Source organism: Anarhichas minor, unplaced genomic scaffold (assembly GCF_050575085.1).
Source record: "Anarhichas minor isolate MPS153535 unplaced genomic scaffold, ASM5057508v1 ptg000004l, whole genome shotgun sequence".
NCBI lineage: Eukaryota > Metazoa > Chordata > Actinopteri > Perciformes > Anarhichadidae > Anarhichas > Anarhichas minor.
In genome coordinates, this window is record NW_027466450.1 from 16488975 (window position 1) to 16506533 (window position 17559).

A 17559-nucleotide genomic window follows, 5' to 3' on the forward strand; every position below is an offset into this window, starting at 1 on the left:
CTGGGTATCGTTTTAAAAAATGACGATGCTTGTCCCATTACCAGTATCCTCAAAGTCACCCTGATACCAATAGAGTACTTCATACCCATCATGTGAATGGAAGCCGCGTGTGTCCCGAGCCAATCATTGCAGTCCTCGACCCACTGCGGTGGGACCGACAAGCTAGCATGACATGGTGGGTATCAATGCATCACCTTCCCTCCAGCTCTAAACCTGAGCCTGCTACAGTCTGAGAGGTAGTACAGTTGTGGATGGCGGCATCCACAAGGAGCGGAAGAGGTTTAATAACCTTGACATTTAATGGTGATTAGCATTAAACCCCCGAGCTGCAACTCTCCGAGATGACTCAGCGACGGTGCGGTCGTGGATAACCACGGTCATGTTTAAATGGGGTTTCCCTCTTCCGATGAAAGGGGAAGTTCAATGAAGGTGTCTTCATTCATATTCTTGTATTTTGTGTGGCACTCTCTCGTAATTCTCCACTGTGACTAAAAATAACCAGCAGATGACTTTTACAGCCGCTGGGTGACACATTTAAAGGGGGCAAACGTGAGGAATATGCTCCTACATTGTAGAGTCTTGAGGGCTTAACTGACTGAATTTTCCAGACAGAAAAAGGTTAAGAAAGCTGCGACGAAACCAACTGAATGAGCTGACTCAGAAAGTAATGAATGAGAGAAACGCGGGGGTTGAAATGACTGCATGGAGTTTCCCACTGACACAGGAAGCTTGTTTGGTTGTGGTTACTAGCAACTAGAAACTAGAAACGTTTAACCCATTGAGCTCTGGAGTTTCTCTGCAAGTCAGTTAGAAAAATACTAAATGATTTTGTAGTTTCCCTGTAGATGCACAATTTCCTCCAGTTTGAGTAATATTTGTTAAAAAAAAACCTCCCAGTTGTTTCAGGAAATGATGAAGCCTTTTATTGTTAAACTAAACTATTCGTGATCTGCTCTTTAAAATCAATCAAGCGGATACAAGTTGAATCACTGCTGTGTCATCGTTCAGCTAGAGACTAAACTGAACTTTCTTTCTATGAACATGTCGACAGACGACAAATTCATGGCCCTGTTTAGGAATGACATGTTGTATTTTAGGTAGAGCTTAAAAATGAAACATACTTTGGGGCATAAGGTGGAACACCAAGTAAAGACGCTTACTTTACAAAGGAAACGTATTTGATTGGAGTTACTAGAAAAATAAACCAGAACGGTTTAATTCACTTTATCTCTGGAACGATGACAGTTTATCCTATTTTTGTTTTTTGTGCCTTCATGTTGAAGGGTGCTAAACAATAAACTTAGTTCAGATGCTTTATTAAAGATTGTTTGTTAAATTACTGTGTGGTTAGAGATGTGATGATCAAGTGGATCACGATAAAAAAAAACACTGAAATGTTTTTCCATGAATGCACCAAACAAGAAAATCTCTATAGCATCATTTTAAAAACACATTTATTCTGAAATTCAGGCAGATATATCTTTGGTTTTTGGACAACCTAGTTCCTGGACTAAAACTATAAGTAGCCTGGAGTCACACTGTGCTGAAGAACATTATTATCACAGAGCTGTGGTTTCTACTCTGATCTCCATGTGGAACTGTGAACACTTCTGGTTTTTATTTGGAGGATGTGGCTCCTATTTAGCTCAATGAAATAAAGAAAGCTCGTCAACGGTGAACCTCACAGCAGGATGTCTGGTACCAATACAACATCTGACTCTTTGTGTACAGTACTTGATGCAACGATGACACAACGCATTAAAAAGCTTGAATAAAAACAATCTTTGAAGTTTCTTATTAGAAATCCCTGATTTAGATCCAGGCATCTGTCGCGTGTTTGATAGAGCGAAGCTGGCAGACAGATTATCATCCGTATGTTGAAAGTTTGTCTTCAAATGTAAGACACTGGCTCCATCCTACATTTATCGAGAGTCGGATACGTTTGTCTGCGTGTGATTCGGATTTAATTTAAACCCTCCGAACCACAAAACAATAAACCATTTATCAAAGTCAGAAGCTGTAGGAACAGACACCATCATTGGATTTACAACTTTCCGACAGACGTTAAACACATCATCTGTGACAAACGCACCCTTCAAGAAAAGCAACAAATTCAAAGCTTTAAAAAATTTCATCAAAATCACTTTAGTCTACGTCTCACTTTTGCAACATTTTACCCAAAATAAATCGTTTGCAGTCACCGGATCCGGTGAAAAACATCAAATTCCTATTTGAGAGGAACTATTGACGACTTTAAACGCCAATTAAGAAAACTCTGCAGGATGAGACAAACGTTTTGTTCCTCACTCAAAACCAATAGATCGTTTGTTTTAATGAAGATGAAATTATTTAGTGCCCCATATGGTGGAGCGGGATTAAACTAAAAACAGCTTCACTCCATGATCCAATATAAATTCCACTGTTTTCCTTTTTCAAAAAACAAAACAAGTGATCAAATAAATTCAACTTCAAGCGTCTTTATTTCTGAGCAATGAGCCACTGAAAGGCCCATTCTTCAACTTAATCACAAATAAAGTCAGACTATCATCTCTGTGAGTGATTCCTTTGTCTGTCCAGAGCTATTTCAGTGCTTTCAAAACTTTCTGATTAAGGCCGAGTCACAGCCGATACATCATCCTCAAAACACACGTCCAAGTTTGGGTTTCCTGTTCCAAATATGGCCGCCAGATTTCCAAAACACACAGCAAAAAAACCCAAAAGTGTTTTCCAGCTCGTTTTGCTGTTCCAAGCGTCTAAACACTGTAAGCTTGGCGGCGTCACACCGTGGCAGCAACAATGCACGTGAACTCCGACGCAGCTGCAGACGTCTGACTGACTGAGAGCCAAACGAGGGTCAAATGACACAAGATGTTGCATTTGATCACATCCAGCTACGGATTTGACTGTGAGAAGTCTCTCATTTCTGCACTTTTACATTTAAATTAAGATATTTTCAAACTTAGTGTTTCCATTACAATAAACAGAGAAATGGCAAAAAACGCCAGTGAGCTGCCGTCAGACCGCCGTTCCATCTGGAGGTTTTCCCACCATTTCTTAGAAAACGCCTCACGATTTATGTTTATAGATACGCAGTTCTGGGTGTTAAAGAGCGGAGACGCTGCCGGGCCGGCCGGCCGCGTGGAGTTAGCCAAATGACTGCAAACCCAGAACATACAGCACAGAACATTAAAGCCGTGCCCTTGCGTGGGAGGGAGGTTAAAGCAATAAGAGCTGCAGAGTTTTCTCAGAGGGACGAGACACAACTGAGAGGAGAGAGACTAAAACAATGGGAACTAAGCTAACGCTGCTTTATATTGGACTTCAAAGTAATCTCATTTCACAACATGTGGTGCTTTGAACCAAAATGACAAGTCCAATTATAGGAAAATGTAAAAATGTTAGTACAAAATGTCAAAATCTATGAAACATATTTGGTGTAAGGTTTAGATTATCTGACTTTTTGTCTGGTGATGTTCTGTTATGGTGGGCCGGTCGCCACGGTCAAAACAAAAAGAACTAATAACTACGTCGTAACTTAGGTTCAACGAGTACGAGAACTGCAGGAGGAGGAGGAGGGAGTGAGACAATGACTGATTTTTAGAGCTTAGAAAAACGCAGTGATGATACAGACATTTCATACACAAGGCGTTCGTTAATATTCTGCTTGTCAGACTAGAAAATCCAGTCTTCAGTGACCATATTCAGACTGAGGAGGAGTGACGTAGAGACGCTGTATACGTCTATGGTAGAGACCTGTCAATCACTGTGTAGCCCCACCCTAAAGCATCCCCTGCTTTATGGTCTGTTTGACTCTAAATGGACCATAATGTACTAAATGAACATCATGCTGTATTGAAGAAGACTTGAAACTAGAGATTGAGACCATAAACTCATGTTTACAATGTTTACTGAGGTAATAAATCAAGAGAGAAGTAGAGTCATTTTCTCATAGACTTCTATACAACCAGAGGAGTCGCCCCCTGCTGGACACTAGAGATAATGCAGGTTAAAGACATGAAGCAAAGAGCGCTTGCTTGGGATTTTTCCCAGGAATCCATGGCTCAATAACATGCTGCGTGTCCACAGGATCCATCATCTCTAGGCTTTCCATTCATTGTGTGTGTGCGCAGCAGTGCGATGCGTTTCGGTAGCTCCGCGGTGCTATTCGAGAGATGGGGCATCTGCCACATCTGCATAAAGTTGAGATCTAGGCCACTCGCCTCCTCGTAAAACTCTTTGAAACTCAACATTTTTAATCTTCAATGAAAGACAGATTCAGCAGCTGCATGGCTCATTTCTCCCCTCAAATGTTTTCAGAAACATTCGTATTGACTTAACTCGGAAGAACCGGAGGTTGCGGCCTGGACAGTAACAGCAATTGCTGTATATTTGACTGGACTGAACTTTCTCTTCAGAGTCTGGATTCAGGCGGACACTTGCAAATCCTCTTTCCCACCATGAATACTTAAATAAATTCTGTGTCCCAGTGAGAAAGGGTTAAAGGAAAAGGTCCCATCTATGCACCGCTCCCAGAGGACTGTTACTCAGACCAGCAGCTCATTTTAACGAGGAGTGTGAAAGGTCAGACTGACTTGGCGTCCACGATGTCGTAGAGGTTCTTGAGGAAGTCGGAGTCCAGGTGGTTGTGCTCGCCGGTCAGCGTGTGGAAGTAAACCATCACGTATTCCTTCACTGTGATGTGGTCCATGACGTGGATGAAGTACAGCAGCGCCTGCACACGAAAAATTGGTCACTCTTGTGTTTGTTTTATAAATAAGTTTGTTTCTTATATATTATATATATTATTCACACACACCAAAGATTGACTGTAACATCAATAAAAGCCTTTTATTTTGAAATAAGCATCCTGTTTTGTTACCTTTTCGATGTCAATGAGGGTCACTGGGATGTTTCGTCCAACCAAAATCATCACTGTCCTGCCACACATGTCCACACCTGGGGACACACATTAACAGGTCACACACACACCGTTCTTTTCGTGCGTCGTCCCTGCTTATGTTAACAATGTTCTGAATGTAGATAATCAATAATATAAATCATCTATCAAATGCCAAACATTCATTTGTTGCAGCTTCTCAAAAGTGAGTATTTTCTTTGTTTGTCATTATGAATTTAACATCTTTGTGTTTTTGAACAAAAGAAGACGTCACTGTGGGCTCTGACAACTTGTGACATTTTAAAGAATATAATTCAAATTTATTTATTCTCTGAAGAAATCAACATATGAACTGAGGAGTGAAAACATTTACACCAGCAGATGGAATCAGAGGCTGATGGAGGTAAAATCTCTCATATTTTACGTTATAACTTAAGTTACGTATCTGTAAATTTTGCAGATGTTTCCTGCACGACCAACATCATCACAGATTTAATTTAAAGTCGTTAATTGATTAACTTACTTAAATTACAGCTTTTGATGATCAGTACGTAAAATATAATAATCTTGGGCTCTGCGAACATTTTTCACTATTTTCCGATATGTTAAAGACTAAACAAATATATTCTTTAAATAACCGTTAGTTGCAGCTTTAATCAATTTGCAAATATCTCAGTTATCACTCTGGTGTATTCCACAACATGTGAGTAACAGTTGTTTGAATTTGACGGCCTGTAAAAGCCTTTTATGTGAACAGCTGAGCTCGGAGCTCTTCAGCGTTCTTCCGGCTCTCTCTCTTTGTGAACGAGAAGCGACGGCGTCTCTCTGGAAGAGACGAGGCGGTCGTCACTGCAGCAGCTCAGCCTCATCGCATGCGTCTCTGAGGATGTTCTTGATTCTGTGGTGAAATTCTTCTTCTATTCATGTTCTCTGTGTCCAGTCCTCCCACATAGCTGTTCTATTAATTCAGTATTTGTGGTTTCCTGATGAGAACACAATCCTTTCCTTCCATGAAAGACAAACGCCGTTAATCACGTCTTTACTCTGCTGGTCTCACTTTACTCCATCACACTGAAGCCCAACACTTCAGATGCTTTGTGTTTTAAACTCTAGTTTTGATGAAAACATTTCATTTAAACTGCATTTCTTTCATCTGAAAAGAAACTTAACCTTGAATATTTCTGCAAACACATTCATTGTTTAAGTAATCAGCCTATTTTGAACACCAGATATCACAATAGAAAACTAATCTTGTGAAATAGACCTGTCACTAGAGGACATATTGATATGCAGGTAAATAAAACTGAAGCCTCGAGTCATCTTCATCCTCATGAGACACTTAACCACAAGACGAAAAGCATCGTATTCTCTTCTTCTGATTGTTTATATACAGTAGTTACATTAGTTTTCTGCCATTTATTGTCTTTAATTTCACTTAAATATCATTGAGATTAAAATGAAACATTCTGAAATATGTAAACGAGGCACTATCTTATTAAACGTGTGCCGATTTGCATACATTTAATCTGAACATTGGATTCAACATTCTTGATTCATGTTGACATATTAGAGTCAAAAGCTTTTACAGATGGAATTTTGGAAATCTCTTTGAAATCACTGCATTAATCAGAAAATACTGTAAACAGACAAAAATACAAACAAACAAACTCTCCATGTTTTAAGTTCAAAAATGTATAAATGAGTGATGTGTGAACTAACCCCTCTGTGTGAACCTTCAGCACACAGAGAGGAATGAAAGAGTGAAGTTTGGTGAATGTAAGAGCTGCTGAAGTGGAGATTTATCATCAGAGTCTGAGAACAAACTCATTGAGAGGAAACGTCCTTTAAAGAGACGTTTAGTTACATTACAGACATTTAGAGACTCTACAGGTGAACACATGAACTCATAGATATCACCATGAAACTTCACCACTTCATCACTCACATTAAGCAGAGTATTTATTGTATTACAAGTTTTCTGAAATGTTATGTTTAAATATGCTAATGTTAACTTTTGGTGACAAAAACAGCTGAATGTGTATTTTGGACGTTTTCTTTCCACTGTGGTTTCTTTCCTTAATTTCCCATCTGAGGTCATGAGCAAACTGACCTTTAACCCCCCAAAACCAAATCACTGGAGCTAAACTGTTGCACAACACTGCCCCCTGCTGGTAATGAGATCAAACTGCACCTCATAACAGCTGAGATGGAGATGCTGCATTTCATTTAATGAAACAAAGAAAGCGGATGCTTCACCACAACAGTGCTGTGTTCAATGATGTGGAGGAAAATAATTTAGCGGATGAAGAATCTCTCACTCACTCACACTCACACACACACACACACTTCTGTAAATGCCCTTCTTTTGTTTCTTTTATCCTTTCACATTTACAGAACACAGGAGACAGATTGACTCCAAACACAGGGTTCCAGTATATAACTTCTGTGGTTCTCTGTGTCTCACACACACATCAACACGTACCAGTTTGATATAAAGCTTTCAGTGCAGCGATGTCTGACAGATCCTCTGCTCTCGCCCGACACAGCCAGCGACCGTAACTGCAGGAGATGAACACACACACACACACACACACACACACACACACACACACACACACACACACACACACACACACACACACACACACACACACACACACACACACACACACACACACACACACACACACACACACACACACACACACACACACACACACACACACTTAATTAACTTATGGTTCATGGTTGCAGAATATAATACAGTTTGGACTTGCATCTGAAATGTGTTTCTGTAGCAAATATTCTCTTAGTTTAGTAGCTCTTATCTGAACCCTGTCATTTGATTTCTATATATTTTAATTTATAAGTTGCCTGGGTCCAGACCCCAGACTGTATAGAAGAAGTGGACGTAGTCGTCGTGATGTCATCCATTGGTTTGTGGACTGCAGCTTTGAAGCCTAAAGTTTTGGTGTTTTGGCCGTCGCCATCTTGATTCTTTGCAACCAGTGAACAGGAAGTGACCATATCTGGACTGAGGAGGAGTGATGTAGAGACGCCAATGACTCTACTCAAGAGAGAAGTAGAGTCATTTTCTCATAGACTTCTATACAACCAGAGGAGTCGCCCCCTGGTGGACACTAGAGAGAATGCAGCTTTAACACATGGAGCACTGGCTTCACTTGGCAGAACCGAGGTTGCCACCTGTTAAAAAGTAATCGACCCTATGAGCACAGCTAGGGGACTAACGATTAGCCAATCCGCGTCAGGGGCGGGACTAACCAAAGCTAATGTTGCTAATGCTAGTTCATGGGACACCACTTAACTGGTCACAACATATTTTATCATATAAAACGTGTTTTTTTTCCCCCCTCCAGTAAGTTCCAGTTACTTTACAATTTGGTTTTCGGACTCTTACTTCCTCTGGTGTTGTTTCAAGATGGCCGCCTCCGACATCTGGCCCTGCAGGATCTGTTTCCGCTGTTTGTCCACGTCACCCTCCATCCGGGCGAAAGCGTGGTTCCCCACCTGACCCAGATCCGACTTCAGACTCTCCTCTTCAGAATCATCAACTTAAACAAACAAACGGATGATAACTGGACCTTTAATTGACTTTACTGGCGCTGATGGATTCGTGACGGTGTCATACACGAGAGTTATGGTAAAGTTAGATGCAGCATATCCATTGAAACACAACACACAAAAATAAACCAGTAAATTATCCCGGATTCATCTCATCTTGTCTTTATTTTATTTCACTAATCCTTAATCATCTGCAAGCATGACATTATTTGTGTGTGTGTGTTTGTTTTTCTAAAAAACAAACCACATGTACGGTTGTACGCATGTCCACGCATCCCATCTACATCCAAAAGGCTGTGCGTGTCTGTCAGTGTGATTACATCAGCATGTTGTTGTTGGGTTTCACTCACAGGCAGGACTGCTTGCTTTGGATCAATACGCCAAAGCCACATCTCACCACCTTTGAAGCGCCGCAAACATTCTTCTGTACCGGAGGTCAATGGAGGCAACGGGCTCGACGCCGAACCCACGAACACATGGGCTGCTGCTACGTTCACGATCCTTTGAGGAGGATTGTATGAGGGTTTAAGGCTTAGAAGGGAGTCATAATTGCTTATTTCAGCCTTTTGGTTCTTCTTTGTCTGTCTTATTTTCAATGCAACAGAGTCAAATACTGCACATGCAGTCATGTGAGTGTTGGCTCTTTCCACAGACTGTGTACAGGAAGTGGACGTAGTCGTCGTGATGTCATCCATTGGTTTGTGGACTGACATTTTGAAGCTTAGAGTTCGGTGTTTTGGCCGTCTCCATCCTGACTTTTTGCAGAAGTGACCATATTCAGATTGAGGAGGAGTGACGTAGAGACGCCGTATACGTCTCTGGTAGAGACCTGTCAATCACTGTGTAGTCCCGCCCTAAAGCATCCCCTGCTTTATGGTCTGTTTGACTCTAAATGGACCATAATGTACTAAATGAACATCATGCTGTATTGAAGAAGACTTGAAACTAGAGATTGAGACCATAAACTCATGTTTACAATGTTTACTGAGGTAATAAATCAAGAGAGAAGTAGAGTCATTTTCTCATAGACTTCTATACAACCAGAGGAGTCGCCCCCTGCTGGACACTAGAGAGGATGCAGGTTTACTTTGCTTCACTTTCCAGAACCAAAGGTTGACGCCTCGCCCTTTCTCACTTCTTTCATGACTGCTGTAAAAACTGCTCAGTTTACATATAAATGGAGGACAAATAAAAGCATAATAAAACAACGCTAAATGTCTGAGTACAGGCCCTTGGTACAGGCCTCAAACTCTTTTTTGCATTTGCTTCTCACTGATGCACTGCTTCCATTCATCTAAAGGTCCATTGTGTAGGATTTGGCGTCATCTAGCGGTGATGATGCAACCAGTTGAAACGTCTCCCGTGTCACAACGAGTAGCAGAACGGTGGACGACGCTAAAACTGTTGACTATTCGACTACAACACTGCAACTTGCTGCAGCGCTTCACATTATTACCTTTATTGTGCACTTGGACACTTTCTAGTTAGATTTTGTGCCGCCATCTTTCTGTCGTGAAATTAAACTGGGAAAGAACAACAAACGGTTCCTCAGTGTGAGATGAGTGAGGACAGAAATGGAGCGGAATAAAATAATAAATGATGCACGTGTGACTCTTACAGCCTCAAAGGCACATCAATTGATGATGAAAAAAAGATTCCTACCCTTATAAAAGATGGCTGGCATGAAAGTGAAGCACATTACGTGGCTTTACTAATGACGGGAAAACATTTCCTCACATTATATATATATTTTTAAATGGTTTGAATACCTTCCACGGTGCCTGGTTTCTCGGCGATGCGGATCTGTCTCTCTGGGACGACGGGTTCCCCCTCAGAGTTGCCGATGTCGGCCGGGATGAGAGGCAGGCTGGCCTTCTCCTCTTCCTCAGAGCGAGGGTAGTACAGAGGCAGCAGCTTCTTATACACCGGCTGAGAGAACGAACACACACACACACACACACACACACACACACACACACACACACACACACACACACACACACACACACACACACACACACACACACACACACACACACACACACACACACACACACACACACACACACACACACACACACACACACACACACACACACATTAAGGCCCAAATATATCGTCATACTAGACAACAGGGCAGCATATATTCAGATGACAAAGTGTAAATATAAGTGGTAACCACAGGGGGCATGTTTACATTTCGAGTAACCTCACTACCCAGAAATTATAAGAAATAAATATATAAAATATAAATCCCTTTCTGAATACACTTGTCAGCTGCCCATACTGTGACCACTGTGGGATGCAGTGTTTAGGGAACTGGCAGTGACTGAAGTCACACACACCTCCTCTGTGTCAGACACAGCGAACACCACGGCCTCCAGGCTGTTTCCATGATTCTCCAGGAACCTGCGCACTGTTCCTATGAACACACAAACACACACTCCTGTTACCTCACACATTAAGACACGCCGACGACAATTAAAGGAATACAGATTCAACCGTCTGCTTTAATAAAATGTCCGTCACAAGTTACAAATGTCTGCTCGTTTCAAAAACCTAAAGGTTTTCAGTAAAGATTCTTTTGAAAGAGTTACTGAAGTCAGTGCGGTCGTCTCAGTGACACTCATTTAACCTCAGAACACAGGAGCTGCTGGTCTACTGCTGCATTGATCCGTTAGTTGTAAGTTCATTTTCACTTCTCCCGTCTGTTTCTACAGACTATAAATAAATATTATAGCAATAACTAAACTTAAACAACGTAACGGTCCAGTTTAAGGTCATTGCATCTGTAATATGTTTGTTTGTATCCATCATCAGATTATGATCTTATCAGAACGTCATGCGTTAAAGTGAACATGTAGTTTACTTTGAATAAATGTCATTGAATGTGTGTGTGTGTGTGTGTGTGTGTGTGTGTGTGCGTGCGTGCGTGTGTGTGCCTGTATAATATGTTCAACCTCAGTTTGGAGACGTCTGTGTGTCTTTGTGGCACTGAGGTTAAGTGGAGTGTTATTATTCAGTCCCACATACACACAGATAACTCACTTGCAAACTGTGTGTGAGTCTGTACCTCATTGATAAAGAGCTGTGTGTGTGTGTGTGTGTGTGTGTGTGTGTGTGTGTGTGTGTGCGTGTCTTACTGAAAGCGATGTGTGCAGCGTCCTCCAGTGGGTATCCTCTCTTGGTCGTGCTCACCACACAGAAGCCAACAGACGCCATTGACTGCTCTCTGAGGAAACAAGAACAACCACCTCACACTTATGTTCACCACAGTAACAGCTCCGGTTCCTCACAGACACAAACACACATGAACTTCACAAGACAAGTACCGCTGCACAGCAACTGAAATGTCTTTTAAATATGCAAATGAGGCATTATGTAATGGTAACTTTTGGTGAATTCAGTAGAAATCTGCAGACGTAAACAGACAAAGTAGTAAAACAAACACCTGAATGTGTATTTTAGATGTTTTCTTTCCACTAGTGTGAAAGAAGTCATTATTTTAAGCAAAATAGACCAAACATCTCTCCATTGACGGGATCAGCTGGTCGGTCTGATTGAGTTCTTACGCGGCCAGCTGCATGGTGTTCCTGTAGCAGCTGTACAGCGAGCTCTCCGCCGCCGTCCGGTACTTGGCTTTGTACTTGGGTCCCACCGTGTGGACGATGAACCTCGCTGCCAGGCTGAAGCCTTTGGTCAGCTTCGTCTCTCCGGTCCGACATCCTGCACGCAAACATGAACATTAGTAGATACGATTAAGAAAACAAAAGGAGAATACACAATAACAGATTTTAAATAAAGTAAATAAATAAAAATAATATGATTTGTTCTAAAAGGAGCAGGCAGAAGTAAATACTTTCTACCTCTTTGGACAACTTAAAATAGTAACTTAATGTTCATCACATACATATAAATAATCATCTCAACATATAAAACATATTTTTATACAGTTTCCTAAATTGATTTGCTTAATTTCTTCATCTAAACTTTCCATAAATTCACCCAAAAAATTAAATACACATTCTTTTTCTAAAAGGTAAAAAAATATCTTTCTTAAAGTTAAATCTTCCACTTAGGAAAACGAGAATTTCTTTTAATTATTTCTTGCTTCGTACGTTATTTGTGTCTTAACTTCCACCAGATCCATGAATTTCAAGCTCCGGACTTTAAAAACAATTAACTTCAGACAAGAGTCAACACGAGGTGTTTGAGACGGATGAATCAGATATCTCACTACTTGCGCCGACTGTACTTTAGTTATGAAGTGATGTATAAAACAGTCTGTGATAATGATCTGGATTACGTGATGCCAATCGAAACAAGTGGAAAAATACACTTTTCTTTAAATGACAACTGAGCCGCTCCATCCAGTGAGGAAGGCCATGACATGTGGTCGAAAGCTTTGGGAACAAAAAGGACGTTTCTCTTTGTGTTGAGAGTTCTTTCGTCATCGTGAGACATGTTGTGGACGTCCACTCTCTCAATGAGAACACGTTGGAACATTGAAGTTCTTTCAGACTGTACATCAGAGTAGTGATGGCGGTTCGGACCCTTTATTTATCACATTCAGCCGAGCATCATGTGCCTGCTTTTGTCACATGCTGTGGTCCTCCGCCTCCAGACTCTCAGTTCTGTACCTTTGAGTTTGAGCAGCTCGTCTCTCAGCTCGGGTCCGGCCAGCCGGTGGACGCTGTCGGACACCGGGTTCTTGTCGCTGAGCGACTCGTTGCTGGTGTTCACGATGGCGGTGCAGTTCAGCAGAGCGATGTCGCCACAGCTGTTAAAGAAAGAATCATCATTAAATCACATCTCTTCTCTCACACCGTTGTGTTTGGTACGTTTTGGTCGTACCGTTCTTTCCTGAAGAGTCCGAATGTAATGTCACTTTATTCACTAGTTTTCATTGTCAGAAGCATATTTGATATGAATAAATCAATGAATACGCATACGTTACAAATGTTTTTACTAAATATAACGTCCATGGTGTTCTATTGTATAATTGGAACGAGCAGCATCTACTTTGGAGCGGTTTAGATTGTGTTTCTGGACGGTGGTGAGAGAAGTTAGAGCCCTTAATGTGTTGTATTTTTATTAATGTTTCATAACCTACTCCAGTATTTATTGCCCTAAATCCCCACATTGAAGCAGAGCCGGCTCATTAAAGTTGTATCTGGTCTCAAAGCGCTGGACTGTGTGACAGCACGCACATTTATTAGTCTGCACACGTTTAGTCGAAGTAAAAACATCTTGTTTTATTGGTTATTAATTCACTTCTTCACTCTGCAGCCTTCTGGGCTTTGTTTGGAAAGAACAATGAGGAACTGCGTGTTGAAGGCATTTAGTCACAAGAAGGAAGAGGCTTTGTTCTACATCGTCTCCGTTAGCTTAATAAAACATGAGTCACAATGCTGCCACACGCAAACTCCTCCTGAGGAACAGAGTGGAAATGTTAAGGTCAAACACTCATGAAGCTAAACGACAACGAGTCGCTGCTTCACACACCGACTGAGCCGCGTCGACAAGAGACATTCCAGTCTCACCCTCCACCCGAGTCTAATAATAAAACCATTATCTGCAGGCTGCTTGTGGACCAGTTAGCCAGGTGCTTCACACCATTGTCAAAAAATTGGGAACTTGTTGACGTATTTGAAAGCAGCCACAAGCTCGTCTGAGAGTGTTCGCTGGTAAAAAGGTCAGATCCTCAAAAGAACCACTGCAGCAGGTAACAAGAGGTTCCGCTTCTCACACGCTTTGTTTGCACCAGAAGAAAACAATAGTGTCTCGTAATCTGATGTTGGACCTGCTAAATGTTTGGCACGACACAGACATTGTATAACGATATAAATAAATGAATGAATGAATGAATGAATGAATGAAATCACCGCTCACGGTCACAGGCTCACAAGGTGCCGCTGCTGGAGGAGCTCCGGTCACGTTAGAGCAGCAGGAATGTGAGAACAAGGCTCTCACAGAGAGAACCGACAGTCATGTGGTCCTCTGCTCAAAGAGGATTTCAGAAGGGGGGGGGGGGGGGGGGGGGGGGTCTGGACTCTGAGCCGGTCCAGGAGAGCACAAGAAGAGACACAGAACCTCCCAAAAAAAAGCTGAGTTTGTATCACTGCTGCTGAGTTTTCTAGGATTCATTGTGCAGAGTCTGTGTCATATTTAATATTTCTATTCATATCAAAGCTGATGAATTCTACTTCAAGCTCCGGTCTAAGTGTTTCATGTGGGCTGACTGCTTCAGGATCTGGACTTCAGTGCTGCAGGGTGAACGTTGAGTGAAGAGTGCAAAGGGCACAACAAGCTAAAGCATGAAGTCTAGTTAGGCTTCAGTCTAATCAGTGAAACATCATCCGGTCTGGATCATTATGTAACGGAATGATTTAAGACAGAAATAAAGACTTTAAAATACGTTTCTACGGTGATGAATGTGCAGATATATTTAAACCTGATGTAATTGTCAAAAAACTACACAACACGTCCGGTTGACGACCTGCAAACATGGCGGACAGATAATTCACAGACACGCTGCGCTCTTCAGTAAGTGGAAAATCTAAATCTTTACTCTGTATGAAAAGAGGATTTGTGGCTTCACTGAAACATCGTGCATCAGTTAGTGCTGCAAAATTAAAATCGGATATAAATCACGATTTGGGCTTTTCACAATTAAATGAACGATAACGACGTTTAAAATGCTCCACTCATAGACACCTCTGCTGCACACCAGAGTCATTTTACTGCAGCAGGGTCTGGGTCTGGGTCTGTCCACGGTGGACCGGTCTCTGCTGGAGGGTCTGAGTCTGTCCGCCGTGGACCGGTCTCTGCTGGAGGGTCTGAGTCTGTCCACGGTGGACCGGTCTCTGCTGGAGGGTCTGAGTCTGTCCACGGTGGACCGGTCTCTGCTGGAGGATCTGGGTCTGTCCACGGTGGACCGGTCTCTGCTGGAGAAGCTGGGTCTGTCCACGGTGGACCGGTCTTTGCTGGAGTCTGAGCTGAAGGAGGTTCTGGTGAACCTGCATGAGTTCATCTGGTTTCACCAGAATCCGACCCGGTGGCTCCGATGACGAGCATTAAGAATAACTCTATAGAAACAGACCATCTTCTCTCTGATGGTCTCTTTACTGATGGAGGTCTGATAGAGGATCAGGACTACACTGAGACTGGTTCAGGACCAGTTAAAAGTTCCTCACAGTAACTTTAAAGTTTGAAACAATAGGACATTTTCACCCGACAGCAACAGCGTGAGGAAGTGTGACAGTTTGCAAAAAGAAGTGTGACTCACAAGAGGATGATCTTGCGGTTGATGTCTGGTCTGAAGGGGAAGGGCGAGGAGAAGACCTCCTGGCTGAGGAAGCCGTCGCTCTGGTCCCGCGGCGTCTCCTCGCCACCGTCCTCGCCCAGCTGCTGCTGCCACGTGGGGAGAGTCTGGACATCCACGAACTGGGAGCGAGCGCCCAGAGGGTCCATCCCGCCTCCGGGTCTGAAGGATGCCGCTGGACCTCCAAGCAGCTGCGTACAAATCAGAGTGTTGTTCACTTCTGATGGAGGCTCCTCTCAGGACACAGAAGCACTGATCAATTACTTCATTAGCTCCACAACAACTATTCTGATTGGATAACTAATCAGGGCTTCAACTGCTTTAACCTAATTCAATAATGTTTTCATTTTATTAAGTATAATTTCCTATTTTTTCTATAAAACATCTCCAGATTTATTGTTTTGTCTGACTAACAATCCAAAATCTAAAAATGTACAATCATTGCAGAAAATGTATGTTTAATATTTTTTTATATTAATACTAAAAAATATTATTAAAATAAAAGAAATATTTTAAAATATATTTTATTTGCACGATAAATGGCAAAAATATTATTTAACAGTAATTTTGCAAACAAAAACAATCTATAAGCACTTTCTTGCTTATAGATTTAAATATATATATACACACACACACATATATATATATATACACATTTTAAAACCAGGATGCTTTCCTAACATGTAACACTTTATTTCATTTATTTTTCTGGTTGCCTTTCAGCTTCATTCGTGGAAGCAGAGCTCCTTAACAGCAAAAGTAAGAAGCTGCTGTCAAAAAATAAAAATCCCCCAAACAACTAAACTGCCTGTTCTTCATAGACACATTCACGAGGGTCACTAATAATAATATTTGCTTTAAATCCCAATTAAAACGGTATTTTGACCCATTTTTTATTGCAAAATCAGCTGTTACTAACCTCGCCAGTTGTATTTCCTGCAGCAGCTGTGGAGAGAAATAGAAACTTAAAATGATGAATAAATCTTGACACGACAATGTGTTGACTCAGGAGATATTCTCGTTCTTTGTCTTCATTCTAACGAGCAAAGCAGTCGACAAAGCGCTCAGAAGGTGAGTTTAAAAGTGCCAATTAGTCAGGTTTACACGTTTAGCCAGGAAAGCTAGGTGCTGCTTGCTGCTAGGTTAAGCTAACTGGAGTAACGGCAGCAACATCCGGCTAAGAATTTCAGAATAAACGTTCACAGGATTTGTTTTTTGTTTTGCATGCTCAATTTATCTGCAATGAAATGCTTGTTTTACTCCTCCCGTACTGTACATAGAAAATACAGCATATAGGCCTGTAATATAGATGGTATGTGCAAAATTAAATATTATTAAATATAAATATGAATGACTTAGAATTACCTCCAAATTAGAAAATTGTTAAAAATTCCCCATATACATGCTTTAATTAATGGACACAAAATGTCTCCATCTACACAAGAAAAGCCAATTCTCAAATGCATGTATGTATGCTGATTGTTTCAAATAACCATTGTGTTTTAATTGTGGTTATTTATAACATTTAAATTTCAGTTTCTCTTGCTATTTTCAATTCCTTATATGTGAAAACCTACTTGTCAATAAACCTGATTTTGATTGTTTTATTTTGTAGGGCCCATACAGGCAGACTTCCGGTTTTTGTTCCTGTTATTTCTATTACACGTGATGCATTTTTCCCCTCAGGTTCTAATCAGCTGACTAATAAGCTGAAAGCACTTCCGCTGTAGAGGGTCTCGTGAGTCGAGCGCAGACA

At 41.4% G+C, this 17559-nt stretch overlaps 1 protein-coding gene across 2 annotated transcripts in view; it reads right to left on the reverse strand.

The window, feature by feature from the left end:
* gdap2 (ganglioside induced differentiation associated protein 2) overlaps positions 1-16950 on the reverse strand; it is a 29463-nt gene extending 12513 nt beyond the window's left edge. For both annotated transcript variants that reach the window (XM_076111274.1, XM_076111283.1), the window contains exons 1-11: positions 16723-16950; positions 15768-15994; positions 13120-13259; positions 12052-12205; positions 11623-11711; positions 10825-10901; positions 10249-10408; positions 8316-8469; positions 7380-7456; positions 4880-4956; positions 4593-4732 (exon numbers count right to left, since the gene is read on the reverse strand). In XM_076111274.1, coding sequence (XP_075967389.1) covers positions 4593-4732; positions 4880-4956; positions 7380-7456; positions 8316-8469; positions 10249-10408; positions 10825-10901; positions 11623-11711; positions 12052-12205; positions 13120-13259; positions 15768-15952 — 1253 coding nt within the window. In that variant the 5' untranslated portion in view covers positions 15953-15994; positions 16723-16950. The remainder of the gene's footprint in view (positions 1-4592; positions 4733-4879; positions 4957-7379; positions 7457-8315; positions 8470-10248; positions 10409-10824; positions 10902-11622; positions 11712-12051; positions 12206-13119; positions 13260-15767; positions 15995-16722) is intronic.
* Positions 16951-17559: the final 609 nt, after the last annotated feature.